Source organism: Gymnoscopelus braueri (genome assembly GCF_963280865.1).
Source record: "Gymnoscopelus braueri genome assembly, chromosome: 14".
NCBI lineage: Eukaryota > Metazoa > Chordata > Actinopteri > Myctophiformes > Myctophidae > Gymnoscopelus > Gymnoscopelus braueri.
The window spans coordinates 46,194,238-46,219,826 of record NC_137619.1 but is presented as its reverse complement, the minus strand read 5'-3'; the positions used below and the strand labels follow the sequence as shown (position 1 = coordinate 46,219,826).

The following is a 25,589-nucleotide window of genomic DNA, read 5'->3' as shown; positions in this document are numbered from 1 at the left end:
CAGACCATTAGGGATGGGACGATAATCATTATTATCGTTTATTGTGATAAAGATTTGAATTCATCGTGAAATTATCATACACAGCTGCAAATTCAGTACCACTTAAAGCCTCTATGCTCGATAAAACGGACCTGTAAAAGAGTGCATTTGGTACGACAATGTTTTGGCGAACGTTACCCCCAGAATAGGGATGCTGGGGGTTCAAGTTGTTAGCAAAAGTGGCATTTTCAGTTTTAAGCATTTTGATAATCGCGTTAATCACAATTATCTTTGCCACAATAATCGTGACATGTCATTTTCATATCGTCCCATCCCTATACGGACCATGCTTCAGGAAAACAAGACCAGTCGGTCCCACTGGTATGCTTGGAGGTTTGGAGGGTAAATAATTTAACTACATTACAGTGGAGTGAACAGTAATTCTCACAAACGCGTTTAGACTACTGAAGATGAGTTAACATAAGCCAAACCTGCAAATATCACTTCTTGAAGCAGCGGTGCAGCTCTGAGTCAAAAATGTCTTTTCCGGCAGCAGTCGGATTTGCAATGAAAACAGCTCAGACCATCAAAGGAGAGTACTTGCACTGTCTCTCAAGGTGGCCGCTTAGTGCCATGCAAAAATGATAGCTCCCAGATCTGAGAATGCAGCGCGCACACAGTCACACTCACACACACACACTCAACTTTAGCACACATTTTCAGCAGCAGTGTAGTAGCGTTTATGGGTTGGGATTCTAGCTGAAGCCCTGTTCATATCGCCCTTTGATCATCATGTTCAGTAAAGGCCCCACCTAGAAGAGACAGAAGGATTTATAAATTAGACATTAAGACAAAACACGCTCATGGATTAAAGCAAAAAAATACATCTCATGAATAAAACGTTTCCCCAATTTGCGATTTGTTTCCACAACAATAGAGCACCGAAGTCCGACGTAATTTACGCATCCTATCTGGGTCACGTTTTTTCCCACCATTCTGAATTCCCATAGACACATAAGAACCGTGTTCCATAAATAAACAAATGAGCCGGACGGTTTGACTCATGTGGACTGAGGGCGAGAAAACGCTAATGTTACCGCGGCCGAAATAATTACAATTTCGCCAAAAACAGACTGTATCAAATATGAGTGACTGGCTATCGTAAACGATACAGAGCCACCTCCCTGACAATATCGCCGGGACAGTTTGTTTATTTTTGGACCACAGTTCCTATGAGATGACCCAATGTTATTCTCCATAGAGAAATTACTTCCGTGACCCGGGGGATGAACGAGTGACGTCACGACTTATACTTATACAGGACGGTACTCAATTGGCACAACATGTAAAATGATGATGTTTTGGAATAATCACTCTAAACCTATGTTCCTGGTTTTCTACATACAGTCAAACAGTTGAAGAAATCGCAGATTGAGGCTTTAACCTTTGCTTTTATGAAATATCCCAGACCATTCAGGTTTATGGAGGATGCTTCTGAACATGTATTCTATTGCTAGTTTGGCCAATTCAGATTCTCTTTCATCTCAAAATAACTTTAATATCTATCGTTACTGTAGGGCTCCGACTTTACCAGCCACATGGGTTAGGGTTATGCCTGATTAATATTTGTCAAATTGTCGTACAACGAACATAGTCAATCTACAAGCTCACAATGCACTGCGGTGCAACATGTTGTGAGCTTATAGATTGGCTATATTCGGTACAAAAAGGTACAAATCATCCTTAGAGAAAGACATGTATGAGAACTTGAATCCATGCACACTAAAGCCATAAAACAGAGCTTCATTTTGGTGTCCTTTCACGGTTGTTTCACATACTATGCTGTGCCTTTCCTTGGTACTAAATCAGGTAAGCCATAAATATTCCCAGTAATTGGGTTACTGAGAGGGTCAGTATACCCGGTGGGATTCCTAAACGGACGTCCTGAATGTAGAGCAGCGTCAGAATGTGATGTGACGTTCCAGAAACTGCAGTGGCAGGGCGAAGCTACTGTATGCTCCACTTTCTGAAAACGGCACGCTGAAGACACTGCGTCTGGACTTATTTACCCATTACTGCTCAGCAGTGGTGTAAAGTAACTACGTGCATTTACTCAAGTACTGTACTTAAGTACAATTTTGAGGTACTTTTACTTTACTGAAGTATTTCCAATTGTCTATACTTTTACTTCTACTCCACTGCATCTCAGAGGCAAATATTGTACTTTTACTCCACTACAATTATTTGAAAACTTTAGTTACTAGTTACTTTGCAGATATAAATGATTACATTATAAAACATACATTAACTACTTTAGCCCTATTTTATGCCTAGGCTATTTGAAAATAGCCGATCTAAAAGCTCACAACGCGTCGTATCGCGACGCGTTGTGAGCTTGTAGATCTGCTATTTTCAAACGTTTTAGTACTTTTACTTTTGGTACTTTAAGTACATTTCGATACCAATACTTTTGTACTTTTACTCAAGTCAATTTTATAGAATATTCTTCTATATTGCAGTATTGATACGTTTATTCAAGTACAGTATTAATATGTTTATTTAAGTAAAACATTTGAGTACTTTTTCCACCACTGCTGCTCAGTGAACCAACCAACCAACCAGGAAACAAACATAAAAGGCAACGTGTTGTGTTTTTACTTCATGTGCGTCTCCCAGTGCCTCTCCCAGCATCTTCTCAATGTTCCTCATGATAGCCACCTTCTGATGAGCTCGGAGAGGGTACTCTATCCTCTTGGGCGTGGGTGCACCCTGAAACACAGAAGTACCACACACATGTGTTAACAAAAATAAGAATAGCTACCCGGTAAAGGACATTTAACCCACTAAGACCTGAGGCGATTCTTAAAAATGTTTTCTAAATCCAAAATGTTTTTTTTCAAGATTTTTCAAAAATAGCAGATCTACAAGCTCATAGCGCTGCACTCGGTGCCGCGCTATGAGCTTGTATATCTGCTATTTTTGAATAGCCAAAGAAATCTAAAGTGACACAGATGCGTTCCAGGTCTTAACTCTTTCAGTGCCATGCTTATTTATGGAATTGTGGTTCCGAGTGCCACAACCAAAATTGTAAAAAAAAAAGTGCTTAGGAGCCGAGATACAGCCTTTTTCAGTAAAAAGTTAAACAAGAAGTGAATGGAGCAGCAAATCTTCAAATCATCATATCTTGGGTTCTGAACATGTTTTTAAAAAAAATAAAAAAATAATTCATGACGTCTTTGACGTTGTGGCACACGGGGCGTCAGGCCTCATGACGTCTTTGACGTCTTGTGGCACTGGGTTAACCACTTGAGCCGTATATAATTCATTGTGCGACGAATAGCAAAAATAGACAATCTAAATGGGCTGCATTTAGAGCAATGAATTTCACTTTCACTCATTCACACACCGATGGCGGAGGAAACCATGCAAGGCACTTCATTGTGAGTTAGTAGATCGGCTATTTTCGACCAAATGTTTGCCCACAGAACAGGGAAGCTAGGGTTCATGTGGTTATGGCCAAGACAATATTCAAAAGAGTGTCTAGTCTAGTGAAATAACAGATTTCATACCTTGTACCAGAAGTTTACAGTGATGGTTACTCCACCATTCAACAGTGACTCGATGTGATGCCACCTGGACAAAAACAAAGAACATTTATTAAAACGAATGGATCCACAGTTATCACAATGTCTCACGCCTAACATAACAGACATACATTAAAGCCCCCCTCTCCCACCCAGCACTTTGTGTTTTTAAACTAATATCTTTCCAGTGCTAGCCCATAGTGCTATAATTGATTCCAGAGTCACCACAAACCATTTTACAAATAAGTGCATTCTGTGTGCGAAGTTCAATAATTTCACCACTTAAGTCCAATAGTATATACTCCACGCTACAATGAATAATGAGTATAGCCAATCTACAATCTCTCACAACCCGCTGTGAGCTCGTAAATCTGCCACGTTCGCTGTTTTCGAACATTTTGAATCTTTGACATTGTGAAAATGTTTCGCCTATTAAGCTCCTCTTGAAATGGTATATAGCTGAAAGTGACATTATTTTCCTGATCCCATCGTCCGGGTAGACAGTCAAACTGTGACTAGTAAGTTGCAAAACCAAGGCTTTACCCTTTGGGATTTGATTTGACCTCATTGGTGAAGATGGAGGAGAATAAACATCCACCTCAAAACTATGACACATCGCTGTGCTCGCTGCTTTTACTTTTACATCACTGTCCACCTGGTTATTATAGCAGCATGATGACGTACAATTTTAAAACACAAGCGAAACAGGTTCCGAGTGCACCAATTTTGGGAGCACACAAGTGCACCAAATCATTTTCATTGGTCGCACCAGTGCACCTTACATTGAGCAGGTCTGTGTATGTGTGGGTGCATCTGAATTATATGCTGGTACGCCTACGGTATATATAAATGTAGGCGTACCAGTGCAACCAACTAAAAAGATTTGGGGTAAAACAGGAAGTAAGATTGTCTAGAGTAGGGCTTTAGTAATCATTATTAAATGGGTAGCTCAAATCACGCATTCTGATTGGTTGATAGGTGTGGTATAATATAATAACCATACAGTATGGCAATGTCTTTGTACAGTGCTATATCAATTTGCAGCTAGGCTACTGTATTATTAGTCTAAACCAAAATCAGCAAGGTAAACTTACTTTTGGTGAGTGCATCAAGTTTCATGACAATCTGCCCAGTATATTTTCATATATTGTGTACTGTGCAATTGGAAATTTAGGAAACTTTTTCGTAGTAAATATGTTGTAGTGACAATCCTTCTTCAGCGTTAAACGGTGCGAAACGGAAACCGGAGTGCCGTCTGCCCGATGCGAGTATGTTGTCACGAATTATGGCTCGATAGCGTCACACATGTCAGCAGCACGGAGTGCACAGGTGAAGCTGATGAGTAGAAAAGGTGACAGAACAGAGAAGCCACAGTGGACACAGCAGCAGGGGAGGCAGGTATAGCATTCAACAAACTGCTGGACCTCGTGTCTCCCTCCACTGAGCGACAACAGGGAGTGTGAGGTGTGGCGGAGAAACCATTACACCCACAGCCATCTCGCACCGCCGCTAACTAAGCCATGCAGTGAAGCATGCTGGGTAAGGCAGACAGACAGACAGATTGGGTTGACTGACTCTGTGGCTCATCAGGAGCCAGTTCACACCACCTCACACAACACTAAGTTCAAACACTGCACTTAGCCTCCTAATGGCATCTAAGTCAAGATTTAGGCCAGTGGCTCTCTCAAGGTTTTAATTTCAAGGATACCCAGTTTGGTATGCATTAGGCCACGGACCCCATACCTCTGAGAGTGAACAAATGGAACTAAACGGACCCGTAAGGGTCTTAACTATCAATCATTTAGCCAGGGACCCCCTGGAACCCCCTCAAGGACCCCTGGGGGTCCCCGGACCCCACGTCGAGAACCACCGACTTAGGCATTACTAACATTAAAGCCGCTACGCCACACAATTTAAGTTATAACTCATCTCCAAGTTAACAACTAAATATTTACGCAATATTTACGCAATCCCTTAAGTAGCTCTAACGTCTACTCACAATGGCGGACCGCTTTGACTTCATCAACAAATTTAATGTAACAAACGACCCCATCCTTGCCAATGCACTTCTCGAGACAAATTACAGCACATCGATTGGCTATTTATGATGATGTTGACAAGTTATGCCGATGCGAAATCCACCGTATGGAGGGCAGAGCACAGGTTTGCACTTCACTAGGCCCGTGCGAGTGCATCAGCGACTTAATCTAATTTACTTGTCACATCATTGTCGAGTGAGTGAGTTAATGTCTGTATCTCTGTTTACTCCTCTGTGTTTACAGGTGAAACCAGTGTTCATTGGATCGGATGACTCTTATGTCATTTGTGCGACTACTGTATGCATTACTTTATGAACATAATCTATGTGCTACTAGGTGGTCATCTGTGAAAATGAAAAATCGTAGAATTCCATATTCAAGCGTAGAGACAGTGAAAAAAACAAACTTCACAAGAAGACATCCAAGGCACTTAATACCTGGGCGGTGCCGATGTGTGTGGAAAGTCCTAACTCGGAAGCATTTTAACACAGATCCATAGATGTAGGTTACCCGGAAGCACTTACCAGTACATTGGGATATAAAGTACGTCTCCTGGACCAACAACAGCCTCATAGCCCACTATATTTTTAAAATTGGGAAACTTCTCATAGTCAGGATTATCGAAATCAACCTGGAAATAAAAAAATAACACTTTTTAGGAAGGGGAAATATTCAAGCAATTTTGCATCTTTTTACGTTTTTTTTCTTTTTTTGTCTTTGATCGTTTTCTTGTCCTTATCCTTGCTTTTAATGTCTAACGTGGACAGAATTCAAATACTTTAGCTTAGCCGATCAGATATTTGAATTGAGTTTTTGTGTGATCGGCTAAACTTTAGCCGATCACACAAAAACACTCGATTAATTAAAAACCATGTGAATGTTAGAAGCGTCTTACCTGGCTCTGTCGGTCACATGGGTGATGGACAGGAAATGGATAAAGACACTCAAACTGATCAGGAGGGAACAGGATGCACCTCTTGTGACCTTTGACCTGCGCAAAGAAGTTCTGCTGCTCATCGTAATGTGCTGGCGTTACGTTGCCTGTGGTGAAAGAAGACATTTTGATGTGAAAAGCTCGGAGCTGAATGACACAAGAGAACATATATATTTACAGTAGATAAAGCAATAGCCAGCACTCCGAAGTCCTTCTGGTACTTTTATTTCATATGCAGCACGGACAACACAGCACACACGGACGCGTTTCGGCGTCAAGCCTTCTTCAGCGTGTATGATAATGCAAACATTTGGGGACATTTAAATAGGGGGACCGGGGTGCAACACAGAAATCGGTCCGTCTAAAAACAGGCTAGTTCATAGGCCTCATCACAGTTGTTTATACATCACATTAATCCCTATACCCCTCTTTGATTAGGGGACTCTGATCCATTACATATAAAATTTGTCAAATACCAGTAGATTTTTTTTTTTAAACACAGTTCATATAAGTACACTCCCTTGACTTTCTGTCATAAACAGGATTCCTGTTTATGACAGAAAGTCATAGTTCTTGACAGTGTGGAGTGTACTGGCTATTGCTTTATCTACTGTGAATCTTCGTGAGCCGTGCACCCGTAAACTGCATCATATACTGAGAGTGCTCGTTGTTATTTTCTATTGTAACATATATATTTAACCCATTAAGACCTGAGGCAGATTCTAAGAGTGACTTCTAAATCCTTAGTTTTCTGAAAAACGTATGTTGCTATATCAGTGGAGCTCAAACTTTCATGTCAAGAACCCTCAAATCTACATGTATTTGGCCGCCGACCCTCATCTCAAAATATTTTGTTCCAGGAACCCCCAGAAGCAAAGATTTGAGTTAAGGCCTTTTACTTGTAACAGAGTATTTTTATAATGTGGTATTGCTTTTTCCACCACTGTCGGTTGGTAGAGATCTCCGATCGCCTGGCTACGAGAGAATACGTTTATATAGCAGTAGTCCACAGTTCTCTTACCCTCCATGCCGATAAGCAGCAGATTAGATGTCAGCTGTCCCCAGTTTCTCTTGGCCTGTTGCTTATTGATCCAGTTCCAGTTGAAACCCAGGAAATCCACCACGATCTTCCTCCCTACTGTGTCATTCAGGGTCTGCTGCAGGTAAACCCTGAATAAGGCAAAGACAAGGGAAAAAGTTCTCTGAAGATTAATAACTACATTGTAGTTATTGTGTGTGTGTGTGTGTGTGTGTGTGTGTGTGTGTGTGTGTGTGTGTGTGTGTGTGTGTGTGTGTGTGTGTGTGTGTGTGTGTGTGTCACTGTGTGTGAGTTTTAACAGTCAGTCTAGTAAATGTGTTATTACTGTAATGCCAAATATCGCCACAAGGTGGTGTCTCTGTTCTTTTATGACGTACTATAGCTTGTGTGTACTTTTTGTTACTTCCTACTTACGTAAAATAACTACAGGGTAATACCAAGAAACTACTGAAACAATTCCACATTTCATCAAGGTTAAATGACCAATTAATAACTTTTGCCTCGGGGGTTTGAGTAACTGCAGGTTTTATTTTTGTCGCGGACTGTGGACTATTAATGTGAAGCTATTGGACTGAGTGATCACTGAGTTGTACAGTAGTATGATTTTTCCTCTCATATAAATTAGTTTAGCATTATGTTTTTGGGTGGGCTTTTCTGTTTGCTGCATGTGCTGAATTAGTATTTTGTAAAAAACAATATTATTTAACTAACATTCTTCTTCTGTTCCTGAACAAGATTGTTGTGCAAATTTGAAGGTGTATTTATGATTTACGTAAGTATTTAAAGTAATACTAGGTAACGTTTTCAACAAAACTAAAGTTAAATTGTATACCTTTTGCGAGTGGCAAAAGTTTCACAACACCCACTCCGTGAATTTCACCCCCGGAAGCCTTTTATTTATATATTTTCTATTGAACGTGTACGGGGGGGACTTTCCCGGGAAAATGACGTTCCTGGCCAACGTCATGACGTCGTGGCCGACGTCCTCAGGAACTACCGCAACGGTTTCCTGTTTGGCCAGGAACTACCGCGCTATTAACAAAAAGGAACCTCACGCTGATTTTAAGATAATGTAGGATTGGAAGATCGAAAAAGAACAGAAAAAGAAAGCACAGCTCATGGTAACTAATGCTCCACTGGCTAAGAGAAACGATCCGTAGATAGTATAAAACAATTAAAAGATCGCTTTTTGAAACGCTTCCGGCTTCCGGTGAAAACGAATGGAATTCTGGGTAATCGAGGACTAGGGAAATTGTATGCAGTGACGGTAGTGACCAGCAGAGGTTGCTAAAAATCGTTATTTGTGATTCTGCATTGTACAACTTTAAATTCGTCAAAGCTTAATGATATTGAATTTATTTGTATAGCGCTTTTCGAAACAACGTTACAATGTTAAAATCTGCAATAATGATGTCCTCCCACCCCGACGTGCAAGCTGACATCGACTCCGACATGAAGACACACTGTTCCTGACACAAGTTGCAGCGTAACATACTAAAACACGCATGGGATCACCCTAATAAACCCCATAGCTGCTTCAATTACTTCACTTTATTTGTTTATTTTGACGAGAACATGCACATTAATGAACATTCAATACAGGAACGTGAATTCAAATCGGCTGAAAATGATCTCATGTAAACATGCCGGATTTAGCTAGAAGTTCATTTCCATCCGCAGTCCCCACATATAAAAAAAAACACTACAATACCAACATAACAAAAACCCCCAAAAATACTGTGACCAAGGTGGAACCTACATACATCCCTGGGTACCAAATCTACTCTGGAGCTCAGACTGTTTCCTGCATCCACATTCACTCAAACGTATCAACTCCTCTGGGATGATTGCTGCTGCATTACACCAAGCTAAGCTGGCGCCTCCTGCAGTAACAACAAACCTTTTGAAGCTTAGTACCGAGTCTCAGAGTCGTCAGAGTTCAAGAAGTTTGGATTCTGTTGAAGACACGAGTAGCATCAAACAATGTTTGCTGATTAAATACTTAAAAGGAAGACCCCTGTGCTCCACTGTCTTTTTTGGAGCTAGTGCTTTTTAAATGTTGTTATTGATCTGGAAGTCCATTACTAGAAGACATCTATCCTGTCTCTATCCTGGAGCCCTTAGGGTTTGCTGATGATACTAAAGTACACCCTGAGGACTGCTTAAAGGCTCTCAACACCTCACCCAACCAAACTGATGTACACACACTGAATGAACTGCCACATGTCTTTGCCAAGAAGCCTAGCAAATGGTTTAAAGCACTGAGTTCACGTTGTAACATGGACACAATGGCTAGCTCGTCTTGGTCTCTCTTCGCCGTCCGACAACCAAAAACGCGCCCTGAGAGTAATTCTCAAATGTGACCAAGCACCACTCCCAACGTTTGTGGCCTATATGCTGAGTGAATTTAACAAATTAATGAGAGCACCACTAGAGCAGCAGCTAATTGAGCTGATTGAGAACACATGTTTCTATCTACACTTTATGGCAGTGGTTCTCAAACTTTCTCATGTCAAGGACCCCCAAATTGACACTTATTACTTTAGCCCGCAGACCCCCATTTGAAAAGATATTTACGGCTCTAGCAGTGATTCTCAACCATTTTAATTTCAATGTTTGACATGCATTAGGCAACGGACCCCCATTTAATGGCATTTCGATCTCTGGGACCCCAAACTATATAATAAAATCAATGTTAATTTAACTCTGAGAGTGTACAAATGGAACCAAATGGACCCGTTAGGGTCCATTTGGTTCCATTTGTACACTCTCAGAGTTACAGACCCATAAGGGTCCATTTAGTTCCCAACTATCCATCATTTAGCTGGGGACCCCCTGGAACTCCCTCATGGACCCCTTGGGAGTCCCCGGACCCCACTTTGAGAACCAATGCTTCATGGCACGCCTATCTCATCAGCGATGGTGGCTTGTTGCTGGCTGCGCGCTCACTGTCCTTGGACCGAGTGGCCACCGGACTTATCCTGAGCATTTCAGAGGAAACCAGAACAATGAGCCTTTACAGTTTTCTCAGCCTGGGATTCGGTGAATTCACATCTCGCACTTATACCCGAGCTGTTAACGCCGCATCCCATAAAACATTACCCCTCACCTAGTCTACCGCAAGACAAGACCGACAAATGCTTCCGTCATACAATCTGTGCACCGGAAGTTTCGTCCAGGACTACGCACGGCCAATGCTGCCGAGCCTCACACGCTCGCCAGGAAGGATGCAGTTTGTCACCGGGATGACAAGATGTCAAGAAGCCTCTTGGAAAATAGCTTCATATCAGCACCTGTCTTGAGACGTCCTGATTTTTACACGCCCCTTTTTCACTCATGCTGATGCTTGCGACCTTGGCCTGGGAGCAGCGTTGATGCAGAAGGATAAGGAGGATTTAGAAGTTATTGTGGCACGTTTAAGTGGCTCTCTGCACGACGCTGAAAATACATACTCAGTATCAACCCCTGAGAAGGAAGTGTTTAGCTGTGATTTGGGCTCTGTTTGGCCATATGTTAAGGTTAGGGCTGCACGATTATGGCCAAAATGATTATCACGATTATTTTTGACCAATATTGAGATTTTGATTATCACGATTATTCACGTTTTTAATTTAGTGACATTATTTAAAAAAAGAATTTACACAAGCAAGGATAATGCGGAAATAGCTGATCTGCTATTTCTGCTATTTTTGGAAAATGTTTGAAAATGTATGAAAATTTTTCAACATGGAAACGATTATGACGATTACGCAAAGTAATTGCGATTATCTCAAATAATTGAGATTGGGGGATTATGTAATAATTGTGGCATTGACAGGCCTAACTCTGACCCTTGGGCTCACCACCGCATTACCACCCTCAAAACAAACTCGACCCCGCAAAGCGACCCTGAGGACATAGACAATGTTTTGTACCCAATACCATCACCCAAAACAGACAGCCACAAACCTGACTTCCCTGCCGCGGACATGTCGCTATGACACACCAAGTGTCCCTGACCCAGTACATGTCATGGACTGTGAATCTGAGAAGCAATCAACCCATTCAACCCGGGAACGCATCTCTGTCATTTTAGATTTCTTTGGCTATTCAAAAATAGCAGCTCTGAAAAAACAAGCTCTGCCACGCTATGAGCTTGTAGATCTGCTATTTTAGAAAAATCGAATTTTTTTGGCAAATCTTTGATATTTTTAAGCGAACATTTGTAACTCAAATCTTTGCTTCTGGGGGGTCCCTGGAACAAAACATTTTACAAATGTTCACTTTAAAAAATACATATTCAAAGATTTGCACAACTTTTCAAAAATAGCAGATCTACAAGCTCATAGCGCGGCACTTGGTGCCGTGCTATGAGCTTGTATATCTTCTATTTTTGAATAGCCCAAAGAAATCTTAAAATGACACAGATGCTTTCCCGGTTTGAATGGGTTAACTCAACTGTGACGTCAACTATGTGTCCGCATAGTTGGAAAAAAAAGAAGAAAAAAACTATGCGTTTGCCTCACACGACAGCGTGACCTCACTGCCCCAGAATGACATCTGGTTGGTCGGGCAATACGGGTGAATATGAAAAAAATAATTGTCAAGTATGTCACAGAAAACTGAAACGCATAGCCTGGAAGCCTGGGCATGATATGACCAATTTTAAGTTATATTAGGTGCAGGATGTGATATTTTCTTAAAGAAAATAAGTGTTAAATAGCTCTATATTCTGATAGTAATCATTGCTATAGATAGTGTTTGTTCAGTAACGGGAGTCTCCCCGTCTCTCCAGCACTTTAGTAAACAGGTATTTATTTAATACCAGGTATTTATTCCAACCTGCATTTTCAGTTTGGGATACCAATTGTATCCAGTCAAGAGAGAGAACTCATTCAGGATACAGGATAAACAAGTGAAATTAGAAGTGCTGACACAAAGAAGTGAGCAGACAATATTTGAACAAAAATAAATGGCTACTCTCTCCTGAAATTGGCAAGTTTGGCATGGAGACATGGAGACACCTGTTACTGTGAACAAACACTGTAGAAATGATTACATCAGACTGATAGAGCTCTAACTTTTTAACAATACATTTTTGTTTTGAACCATGAATTATCACTTCACTTACACTACCTTTAAGTGCTGTAGAATAAGCTAACAGTGTGGAAATCTCCTTTCCTTTGTCTCTCGTGTCGACTCTGAGTTAATCTGCTATCCCACAGTGCCAACACACCACACTCCTCTACGCCCTCTCTACCTACACCATCCAATGTTACAGTGTGTGTGTCTGTGCGTGTGCGTGTGCATGTGTGTGTGTGTGTGTGTGTGTGTGTGTGTGTGTGTGTGTGTGTGTGCGTGTGTGCACGTGCGTGCATGTTTGTGGTCAGGCCAAGTCAGGTCAGAGAGCTAAGCACTTCCCCAGATGCTAAATGCTTAGTCATTCCCCACAGCTTCCCGTCATTAAATTTCAAAAGAGTAAACACTTTCCGCTTCTAAGCACACCTGTAGCACGTAGCCTTACACCCTTTTGTCTCTATAAAGCACCCATTTAGGGTTCAAGTAAGGGCCCTGTGCTTTCATTCACAAGCTATAGAAAATAATTAGGTGAATAAAACACATTTTGTCATTGTCGGGCAGAACCTTGTACCTCCATATTTTGACATTTTATGTTTTTTTCATAAATCAATGCCTCACTTCGTCGAACAAGGGTGCCACGCAAAAGTAGCGGAAATGGCCGATCTTCAAGATGCGACGTGTTGTGAGCTTGTAGGTCTGCTATTCTCGCTATTATTGAAAACGTTTGAAGGTGAAAAGTGGTTACGTGCGTCTTTGAGTTTAATAAATATTTAACCAATGAAATGAATTAACAAGCGCGTGTGACTAAATATGAACTACATTGAATCCATTGGAACACAGGTTCTTTTTTCCGTCCATATCCTGAGAAGCAACCGCTTTGGACGTTCAAGGTTTACACCCAACAACGACAATTTTCTAAACCAAATATACATTACCTCTCCTCTCCCTCCATTTCCTGCGTTGTATGCATTTTCTCCACAAACTCAGAGAATTTCATTTCCATCCGCTGCGACTTGGGGACAAAGTCCCCGAAGTTAGCCATCTTCTTCTCGTCGTAGTAGAGGAATTTGTGGTTTTGGGCGATGTAGACGGAGAAGTCTCCGTTCCCGATGTTCTCCTGCAGGTAACCAATGTCCCACTTCAGGGCTGGATACACCAGGTTTGTGTCCGTTAAAACCACAGGTTCCTGGAAAGACACAACGAAGACGCTGAGTGCTGACTGAAGAAGGCAAAATTAACAACCGATACGGTGTTATCAAGACCTGAGGCCGATTCTACAAATGTCTCCTAAATCAGTGGTTCTCAAACTTTTTCATGCCAGGGACCCCGAGAATTATATATGTATTTGGCCGTTTTGTGCCCCCCAGAGGAGATTTGTGTTTAAAAGAAAGAAATCAAAATAATTAAACATTTTTCAAACACTTTTAAGATATTTTCAACAAATATTCAAAAGTAGCAGATGTACAAGCTCGCAGCGCAGTGACATTTTTGAGAGACACTGTTCTGTGCCACTGTTCTAAAACCTAAGAGTTTTCTGAAAAACTTATGTTGCTATAATCTAAAATAACACAGATGCTTGCCTGGTTTTTAATTGGTTAATGTTAATTGATTCACACATTGTAAATGATATATATAGCCCATATCAGTGGTTCACAACCTTTTCTGGATCAGGGCCCACTTGAAAACCCAGAAAGCTTTTCGCAGACCACCGGTCTGACCACTTAACTTTTTAAGTGGTCAGATGGGTGGGGGTGGGACGATATGGGTACCTCACGATACGATATGTATCACGATATTAGGCCCACGATAACAATATATATCACGATATCTGAAAATGCCGATATATTGCGATATCACGATATATTGCATGAAATTTCACCAACGATATATCACGATATTTTAAAATATCGATATATTGCGATATCACGATATATTGCATGAAAATTCACCAACGATATATCACGATAGTCCTTGTATTCAATTCATACACATAAAATAGCACCAAACAGTTCAAAATCATCATTACACAAATACAGAGTAGGAAAAACAACATATAACAAACTAAAAAAAAAAAAAAAAAGTTTTTCTTTTTTTTTATATCGATATTTTTCGGGAGGATATCGATTATTTATCGCGGGAGAAAGTATCGCGATATATCGATATATCGATATATCGATATATCGTCCCACCCCTAGTGGGCGTGCATTTTAAGAGCATGTTTATCATTTTAATGATCAATCAAATCGATTGTGGTCCAGCTTAGATCAATGGAACTGACGTGGTATACTTTAAGTACCTATTTATCGGTCTGCATCACAAAAAAATAACAAGATTCAAGGTTTTAAAGAGTTGTGAGCTTGTGTAGAACATATCTGACGATATATAGCTAATCTTCAAGCTAACAACACGTCATGTTGTGAGCTTGCAGATCGGCTATTTTCTAACAGCCCCAATATAAACAGGGTTAAAGTGGTTAAAGTACTTTTTGGGTTTTTGTTGCATTCCTGAGCCAATAATTTGATGACCGGCGGAGGAGACTCAAAGAATCTCCTATTATTGGCTCAGGAATGCGACAAAAACTAAAAAAATCTGTGTAATTGATAGAAAATAAGTCATTTTTGCGGCGAACTACTCCTATAAATAATTTAGAGCGGGGACCCCCTGGAACCCACTCAAGGACCCCTGGGGGTCCCCGGACCCCACTTTGAGAACCACTGACATACAGCAGCACAGCCACAGCTACATCATTCATAACACTCATGCACACTGATTCACACATTACACTCATATTATATGAGTCATAATATGACCTTAGGTTCACGAAATTATCTCATATTGGTTTCTATGGTCTCTCCCTGCTGAATTCACTGCTTATTTGGCTAGTTTATTATTAGGCTATTACTTCATTTCCGTCTCCTTTTTTCCCTTTTCTTCTTCTTTCAAAGAAACAAAAGTGAGACTGAAATACAGTAAAGCCTGTAGTACTGCCACACATGCCCTGGTTTCTATTGTGCAGTGGTGGAAAGTAACTAAGTACATTTACTCAAGTACTGTAATTCAGTAAAAAATGTAGGTAGTTTTTACTTTACTAGGGTATTTCCAATTTTGTATACTTTTACTCCACTACATCTCAGAGGCAAATATTATACTTTTACTCCACTACAATTATTTGAAAACTTGAGTTACTAGTTGCTTTGCAGATATAAATGATCATAGTATAAAACATACATTAACCACTTTAGCCCTATGTTATACATAGGCTATTTGAAAATAGCCAATCTACAAGCTCACAACGTGTTATGAGATTGTAGATCTGCTATTTTCAAACATTTTTGTACTTTTATTTTTCGTACTTTAAGTATATTATTTTGATGCCAATACTTTTGTACTTTTACTCAAGAAACACTTTTAACACATGCCTTTCACTTGTAACAGAGTATTTTTATATTGTGGTATTGCTACTTTACTTAAATATAATATCTGAGTACTTCTTCCACCACTGCTATTATGATTTCAACAAACATTATTCAACACCATGAGTGTGTGAGTCCTCCTACAGTACATGTGCTACGTGACTGGATGAACGTACACTGGCAGCTCTCTCCCTCTCTCCAGTGTTGCCATGTTTTGTGAGAGAAATAAGCAACCAGGTCTAGGAAAACAAGCCCAAAAGAAGCAACTGGGCCACATGAGCAATTCAAACCCATATACGTTGGCTATTTGAAATTAGCCGCTCTACTAGCCCACAACAGAACTTGTAGATTTGCTATTTTCAAAAGAAACTTGGAAAAAAATTGGACACAAATCTGATACACAGGTCTCATGGCACAAAATAATTTCAGTCCCCAGACACATACTTTGGGGGTTCTTGATTTGAAAATGTTTGATTAAAATATTTAAACAACATTAGGAAACAAGCCCAAAATAAACAACTACACTTTAGAAACAAGCTAAGAAAAACAGCAACTACTACCAATATTTACAAGCAACTTGACCGAAAAACAAGCTCAAAATCGCTTATTATAAGCAGACATGGCAACGCTGTCTCTCTCTATCTCTCTCTCCCTCTCCCTACTAGCCTAATTTATGCTACGCCACACCACCGTGTCGCGCGTGCGGAAAATAGCCGATCTACAAGCTCACAACGCATCACGCCGCGACGCGTTGTGAGCTTGTAGGTCGGCTATTTTTTCGACGCGCGACACCGTCGTGCGAGGAAGTATGAATCGGGGTTCTCTCACTAGCTCTGCTGGCTTCTTCTCCCCCATAGCCCGGAGGTACGGTCGGTCGCGCTGTGATTGGCTAGGTTGTTGTTGTCAGGGGCAACCGTGCAACGGTCCACTCATTCATAGGTCCGAGAGCAGCATAGTGAGTGAACTTACAACAAGGTAGACGAAATAATACATTAAATATAAGCGACGTTGATAAATCAGACCTTTCGAGATGACAACGTTGTAGAAATGTAGAACATATACTTGTTCTTTTGTTTTTAGGGGAATAATCAAACGGGCCAATCGCAGCTCGAAAGACCGACCGACCCTCCAAGCTATGGGACTATCATCTCTCAGGTTGCCAGGGATACGGTTTCACTTTCACCAGGGCAGAGTTGCCTGGCTGCAAAGTAGAACATATCAAATAATGGTTTTATAGGGATCTGAAAAAGCTTGTCAGCGAGTCGCTGACAAGGGAGGGACGTTCAGGGGGTCCCCAGCACAATTGGTTAATATAGATTCAAAATATGTTTTAGCTTTTATTCCAAAATAGCTATTCTACAAACAGACAAATCTTCACTGACGGGGGTCCCTGACACAAAATATTTTTCAGATGGGGGTCCGCTGCCCAATTGGGGGTCCTTGACATAAAAAAAATTGAGAACCACTGCTTAAAAGAGCACAAGGCAACAAAAAAAGGGCATGTGTCATCTCTGCTCTCATCCTCTGGTCTACCTTCAATGTAGATGCATTAAACTAGGGTGCTGTATGTTTCCATTTGCGGTTTAGCCTGTAATTGGGTTAATGGCTGATAGGGGCTATATGACTCTCAAGATGGAACAGAGGGGGAAAGACTTGCTTATCAATGCACTTTAAACGCAGTGCACTTTAAATATTGACCCCTGGTGTCATCTGGACATTTTAGAAATATGCTTAGAAATCTGAATATTTTTTTAAGTAATTGTATGAACTAGGAGGAGTAGTCTTCTTGGCCAATGGTTTGTGTTCATGATACTTTTGCTTTTACGGTTTTATTCTAGTTTTTGTTTCTTACGTTATCTCTGCGTTATTGAAAATGAGGGTCCACCTCTCAACGTATTCTGGGGAAAATAAATAAAAGGCTGAAACAATGAAGAATGAAAACTAACTGTGCACACACAGCTTGTTTCTTAAATTAATAGTGATTTTTTCAGAAAATAAAACGACACTCAATGGACTAATTTGAAAATGTCGTAAAAATCCCTGTGGAGTATGTGTGTTTATCCATGTTGATGGACAGAAATAGACCCTGATGCCCTGTGAAAATATGATAATATAAATAACTGCTCAGGAACCTATCCATGGCATCAACTAAACCAGTGAGTCCCAACCTGTGGGTCGGGGCCCACTGCTAGGGCCCCCAAATAATTGGCAAAAAAACGAATGACAATATAACATTAACAGTGATACCAATAAAAAGTATACTATGTTAGTTCCATTGATCCAAGGTGGAGCACAATCGATTGATCATTAAAAATTAACATGCTTTGAAAACGGCCCACCCACCCATCTGCCCACTTCAGTTAAGTGGGCAGATGGGTGACCAATCAACCTTCATTTGTCCATGCATTGAAATGCGAATGTTTATTTACTTTACGGGGAGGGTGTCTGCCTCCTGTTGCGACAACACCACATTTAAAAGTTGGAATGTAGTGTCACCATCAACACTAAACTCAGAATGGATGCTGAAGCTTTAAACTCAGTTCATACAGTTTGTTTTTGTTTCCCAGTAGGGCTATATTCACTTCACCTTGAAAAGAGTATGGTGATGACTGATGAAATGCTAAATTACTGTAAGCTGACACTCTCAATATATAAATGCACAGAACTGCATCCTCACCAATGAGAGGATAACTTGATATATAGGAGTGAGCAGCATTCTTGCTCTGGAACTGTACTGTACAATACTGTATTTGAATGCCCCATTCAAATATTGTCTGTCTCAAATAAAACAAATAGGCCTACATGAAAAAAAAATTACTTGATAATAACTGTGGCTCTGCCTGCAAGGGCCATAAAGCTTGCCTAGGGCGGAGCTGACCTAAAAGGGAAAAAACGGATCTACAAGCTAGGCTTTGTTGTTGTTCAGCTTGTAGATCAGTCATTTTAGGGCAGTCCTCCTCATATCCATTTCAAACAACAAATCTCACATATAACAGCTGTCATCTCTGATCATCACAGTTGTCTTTGGATCCATGTATTATTTATCTACCTCACTGGTTGCCAACGTGGGCACCGGGGACCCCCAGGGGGTCCTTGGGGGGGGGGGTCCCAAGCTAAGTGATTGATGGTCAGGAGGATTAGGAACCAACTGGTCACCCTAAGGTGTGAAACTCTGACAGTGAACAAACGGAAACCAAATGAACCAGTAAGTGTCAATTAGGTTTCCATTTACCCTCTCAGAGTTACATTGACACTGATTATTTTACATTGTAGATTGGGGGTCCTCCTAGCCTTGGATCACAAGACGATCATCTGTAGTGAACGTCTTGGATGATCTTCAAAATAATGTTTGCACTTTCTCCCTTTTTGATCCATACATCTACATAAACGTTCTGATTTCAAATATAAAGGGCTTACCTCGTGGCCACGGATGTTACAATTATGTCCGGGCTCTTAGAAGCACCAGTATCTTCCGTATTGTTCAATAAAAAGCATTTTAATCCGATCGGTGGCCATTTTCTCCGTATGCTTTTGACTACGCGAACCTATCGGTAGGGAGGTGTATTGCACTATGATACATTATAACTCTATGAGAAAATGGCCGACGATCTGATTAAAATGCTTTTTACTTTAAATACAGAAGATACGGGTACTTCTGGGGGCCCGTACATAATTTTAACATCCGTGGCCATAGGGTAAGCACTTTATATTTGAAATCAGAACGTCAATGTAGATGTAACGTGCAAACACTATTTTGAAGATCATCCAAGACTGTCATATAATATATGACAGTCTTGCATCAAGGCTAGGGGTCCTCCCAGAGATTAAAAAAAAATCATATCAGATCGGGGTCCGTCGTAAATGCATGTCAAACTTGGGGGTTCTTGAAACAAACAATGATTTTTACCTCGTTGTTGATGAGCATCTCGGCCCGGGGGTCGTTGTGGGACAGTCTGGGGATGGGTCTGGTCTGGAACGGGTACCGTCTCAGCTGGGACTCCGTCCAGAGCTCCTCATCCTCGGCTCCCAGAGCAGCGGACCCCCCGGCGGCGGACCCCGCAGGATCAGCCTCCACCACCACCGACGCTGTAGCCATGACGAGGCCCCCCTGTTACGATCAACGATCGTCCGTTTTTAATGGGATTTTATGTGGAAATTAAACAGTTAAAAAAAATGAATGAACGACTTCAAGCTGCAGCAGATCTGATCTGACTCTGCCTCTCCCTCTCTCCTGCAGCTCTGTTCCTAAAGTGTAAACACACATGCACGCACACACACGCACACATACACACACATTGTTGCCAGGTTTTGAGAGAGAATCAAGCAACCGGGTCTATGAAAACAAGCCCAACATAATTTAGCCCTTCGCCCTTTAAACATAGATATACAATACATTGGCTATTTGTAGATCTGCTATTTTCAACAACAACAAAATCTTGGAAGACATTTAAAAAATATATATATATTATTTGAAACATTTTAACAACACAAATCTTGTATGGGGGGTCCCTGGCACAAGTATTTTCAGATGGAGGGTTCTTGGATAATTACATATTGGGGGTCCTTGACTTGTTTGTGAACCACTGGTTTAAACAAAATCAGGAAACAAGCCCAAAATAAGCAACTACACTTTAGAAACAAGCCCAAAAAAACGCAACCACCAATATTTAGAAGCAACTTTACAGAAAAACAAGCCCAAATTAGCTTATAATAAGCGGACATGGCAACACCGACAGCGTTGACAGGCAGAAAACTAACGACACACACGAAAATAGGACACACTCCGGGGAAGGTTTGTGCTGAAAGTGATTCACTGACCCCTACTGGACCGAAGGGCTAACTGCAACTGCTGCTCGATAAAGGCATGTATCTATTTCTACCAGCAGAGGGAGGCACTGTACCTCATTTGTTGGACCCTCAAATATGTTTCGTAAGGGGAAAAAATGGCTAGGATGGATTTTGCCAGTGCTGTAAAGTAACTAAGTACATTTACTTAAGTACTGTTCTTGAGTACAATTTCAAGATACTTTTACTTTACTTGAGTAATTCCCTTTATACTCCACATACATTGCAGAGGCACATTTACTCCACTACAATGATTTCACTGCTTTAGTTAGCCTACTAGTAACTTTGCAGATTTTGATTATTATTAATTAATTTAATTATTAGTCAAACATATTGATGTGTAATGCCTTAATGTGTTCTCTCACACACACACACACACACACACACACACACACACACACACACACACACACACACACACACACACACACACACACACACACACACACACACACACACACACACACACACACACATTAAAATCAATTTGTGGGTGATTAGACTTTTTAAGATATTTTAAAATATTGACTCAAGATTTCAAAAGTATTTGTTTGTATTGTATTGGGGGTGGGGGGGGGGATAATGGGTGTCAAGAGCGCAGTTCAAATACTGTGGAAATCCTGAGTAAATATTTGAACCTGGTGGTCATGGTAGCATTACAGTACATTGATCACAGGAGAACCTCTGCACTACAGTGTCAGTGTGAACCTTGCTCTGTGTGGTCTGACATTTTCATGTCAAGGACCCTCAAATGGATGTGTATTTGGCCGTGGACCCCCATCTGAAAATGTCATGTGCCAGAGACCCTCAGAAGAGAAGATTTATGTTTTAAAAAAATTTACAATGTACAAGCTCGCAGATGATGTACAAGCTCGCAGCACGGCACAAAGTGATGTGCTGCGAGCTTGTAGATCTGCTATTGTTGAATAGCCAAAGTATAAATGAGTAAAATTGGTTAAAATGATTGTGATGCTGTAACTACTTTTGCAGCTACTTTTGAATTTGAATCCTGAAAAGTAACAGTATTTGGACATATAAGATGTCCCATGTTGTTCATTTCAATTAAAAGTAATGAGTTTGATACAACATTAGGCTACTGGTTGCTTTTTAACTGACACATTTTACTGATATTTTCCTTGATCCATGCACCTCAATGTACATATCTGTTACCACATCTTCTGCTTTTTAACTGCTATTTTAACCAAATTCCATGTATCAAGCACCTTTATTTCACACTGCCATGTTGGTATCTAATGTTCTTCTGTTTCTTTCTGTCTCTGTCTCTTTCCGCCTTTCTTGAAACTGCAACTGATGGAGCTTGTACGACAATGAATTTCACCCACCTTTTTACACCTGAAAAAAACCTGTGTTGTGACAACAAAGTTGAGTTTATTTGCCAAGCAATGTGTTATACTACTTTTGTTTTGTGTTAGGTTTGCATTACTTTCAGAAACAACGCTCCAATTTGAAGCTTAAAAAATTATAAATTCACTGACAGATTCTGAAAGTAATGATGCCACAAAATGTGTTATATTACTTTGACATGTGTAATGTGTTACTTATTTCTCTTCTGCGCTGTAATTGTATTTATTATTTTTACAAATTTTGTTTTATGCATCCTAATGTCATTTTATAATTGTGTTTCCTTTGCTTGATGTTCTGTGTAAAGTAGGCCTACATTGAATTGCCTTGTTGTTGAAATGTGCTATACAGATAAAATTGCCTTGCCTTGCCTTGCCTTGCCATTACACCCAACATCTATCTATACATTCCGGTAGTTGTAAGGAGTAGTGGACAGTAACAGAGTAAAAAATTTAGTACTTTTAGGTTGGCTTTTTCTCTTTTTTTCTTCCTTAAAATGCAATTGACCACACTTCTGCTCAGCAACACACGCCTTGCCCACACATAACTAAAAGTCAGAAAGTGCGTCCTCTGTTGTTGCATCACGTTTGTCATTAAATATGTAGCCATGTGCATGTCCACAATAATTGTAAAAAATAGTATATATAGCTTATATTGCACTGTTCACCCACTAATACGGAACGAGAGCTGGGTTTAACCGTCTTGAGACAGGTTAGTTTTACCCTACTGATGATGTGTTGTTGCAAAAGTAATCCCGCTCAGTACGAGAGGAACCGCAGGTTCAGACATTCAGTTTATGTGCAGGCCAGGCTTATAGATGTGAGGGCCGCAAAGTGGCCCGAACCACTAGTTTCATACAAGAGATATTAGAACTTGAATGGCGTCCCACGCTATTTTGTTTGTAAAATGAGGTGACATGTGTTCTTGTCCAGATGACACAAACTATCTGATCCTTTGTGACAAGAACATCAATACCAAATGTATTACTACACACACACACACGCACACGCACACGCACACGCACACGCACACGCACACGCACACGCACACACACACACACACACACACACACACACACACACACACACACACACACACACACACACACACACACACACACACACCCCTTCTAAACAAAACAACACAACAACAACAAAGCTAAACACCATCCACACACCAAGGAGACCCCCAAGACCTCTGACAATTGTACCCTGGTTACAGAGCCCTGGAGAGGGGTCCCTCCATGCACAGTGTGTGTTTCAATCCCTGGTTACAGACCCCTGGAGGGGTCCCATGCACAGTGTTTCCTGTACAGGCCAGTGAGCTGAGCTGAGGCTATATCCTCTCCCCATTCTCTCTCTCTGCAGATATCCACGGCCAGGGGACCCCCGGGACGCCCCCTCCACCCCAACCCCCCCACTGTGTCAGGAAGGCTTAAAACATCTCTATCCTGCTGATAGCAGGCATGGCACACATCACTGCTCTCTTCTTCACCCCATTCAATCCGGGAACGCATGATCTGTGTCATTTTAGATTTCTTTGGGCTATTCAAAAATAGCAGATCTACAAGCTCGTGGCACTGCGTTCTTTGGGTGGAACCCCCCCCCCCCCTTCTGAAAATATTGTGTTCCAGGGACCCCCAGAAGCAAAGATTTGCACACATTTTCACGATTTTTTATCTATAATGACAGAAATGCGTTTCCGGATTGAAGAATGCTTCCAGGAGATCGTATAGGCGTTAACGCAGCAAAAAAATGTTATCTGGTCGCTGATAAGCAACTGCACTCGGTTATCAATATGTCAGCTTTAATCTCTACAATAGAATAGTACTTATAATCAACATAAATATACAGCCAATTGAGGTTAACAGATGAGTCTAACGGTATTAGTTAAGGTCTATGCTGAGACCTTAACTAAAGAGATTTCTTAAATTTTCCTTCTAAATCAGTTTATGAAATGAGAGAAATATTAGACACAGCACTGTGTTAACCATTTACCCCCTTTATCCTTTGTTGACCGGGGTCCCCTAGAGCTCTATACTAGGTCTGCACCTTTTCCCCCTCTACACCAAATCTCTTTGCCAAAAACAACCGATCAACAAGCTCACAAGGCCTTGCGTTGTGCGATGCATAGTGAGCTTGTAGATCTATTTTCGAACGTTTGTGACCACAAAATAGGGATGCTATAGGGTTTAGATTTCCCTTTTAAATCAAATGTATCAAAATGTTTGCGACAGAAAAATGCAACCGTATGTACTTTGGTTCCAGCTGTGCTGAGTGAACACTGGAGGATTTGACAGTGCATGAGGGCAGTGGTTCCCACGAGACAGGGGGATCTTCAGGTGGTCTCTGTCACCTCCAGAGTGACCCCGGACCCTCGGGGGTGTTGTGTGTCCCGAAGCTTTTAAGCCATAAATCCTATTAGGCGAGGAGGCTAGCCTGTTCTACACCACAGCATTGACAGAAATGTCCTCACTTTTCATTTATTGCATCGTTTGTGAGCAACACTTACAGTGATTATTTCAGTGTTTTTTTTGGGGGGGATTTTTTTTTTGCAGGATTCAAATTCAAAAGTGGCAAAAATAGCAGATCTACAAGCGAGCTTGTAGATCTTTGATGCTTTGATGCTGTAGTATGATCATATAGGGCGTTCATTTTTATATTCTGTCCAACAGCAACAATATTAGATATCTATATAACAGTGGTTCTGTTAATAAGTGTACTGTTTTTATTGTATATTATGGAGCACCCCAATACTTTTTTTCACAGTGCATGTACATCCTTGTGACAATAAATCTCTTGAATCTTAAATCTTCTCAAACCTTTTAATTTTAAGGACCCCCATAACGCTCTCTACTCTCAGAGTTAAAGACCTGTAAATGTCCATTTGGACACCCCCCCCCCCCTCCCAAAGAACCCTGCGACCCCACTTTAACCCATTAAAAAATCGTCTGTGTCATTTTAGCCATAGTTTATAGTTTGGCTATTCAAAAATAGCAATATACAAGCTCATAGCTCTATGAGCTTGTATAGGTCTGCTATTTTAGAAAAATCGGAAATGTGTGCAAATCAACACTGTCTGCTAGCATAAAATCATATGGATGTCAGGATCCACAAAGAAACGGCGTGGCTTCTAGAACTTCCTGTGCATGGCCAGCCTGTGACCTCAGTCATTTATGATGTTTGATGATGATATGTACTATCACATCATAAAATACCATCATAAAATGGTGCATCATAATAAAAGTTTTATGATGGCATGAAATTGGTATGACACCAAATCTGGGCAAGGTTTCAGCCTGATCAGAGTCCCTATTGACTTCCATTATAAATTAAA

The 25,589-nt window shown here is 40.8% G+C and overlaps 1 protein-coding gene across 1 annotated transcript; it reads right to left on the bottom strand.

Annotated features, from left to right (window-relative positions):
• On the bottom strand, nt 1-20,278 carry hif1an (hypoxia inducible factor 1 subunit alpha inhibitor). Its single transcript, XM_080449221.1, has 8 exons — nt 19,954-20,278; nt 13,569-13,819; nt 7,558-7,706; nt 6,498-6,643; nt 6,127-6,233; nt 3,549-3,612; nt 2,638-2,748; nt 1-791 (listed from the first exon to the last, which is right to left on the bottom strand). Exons 1-8 carry the CDS (start codon nt 20,140-20,142, stop codon nt 735-737), a joined length of 1,074 nt encoding a protein of 357 aa, XP_080305347.1. The 5' UTR covers nt 20,143-20,278; the 3' UTR covers nt 1-734.
• Nucleotides 20,279-25,589: the final 5,311 nt, after the last annotated feature.

Coding starts and splice junctions, on each gene's coding strand:
- hif1an (XM_080449221.1), bottom strand. CDS start 20,142: ATGGCTACAGCGTCGGTGGTGGTGGAGGCTGATCCTGCGGGGTCCGCC. Junction 6,644..7,557: donor GCTGCTTATCGGCATGGAGG/GTAAGAGAACTG, acceptor CTTTCACCACAG/GCAACGTAACGCCAGCACAT. Junction 6,234..6,497: donor CATGTGACCGACAGAGCCAG/GTAAGACGCTTC, acceptor TTTTATTTCCAG/GTTGATTTCGATAATCCTGA.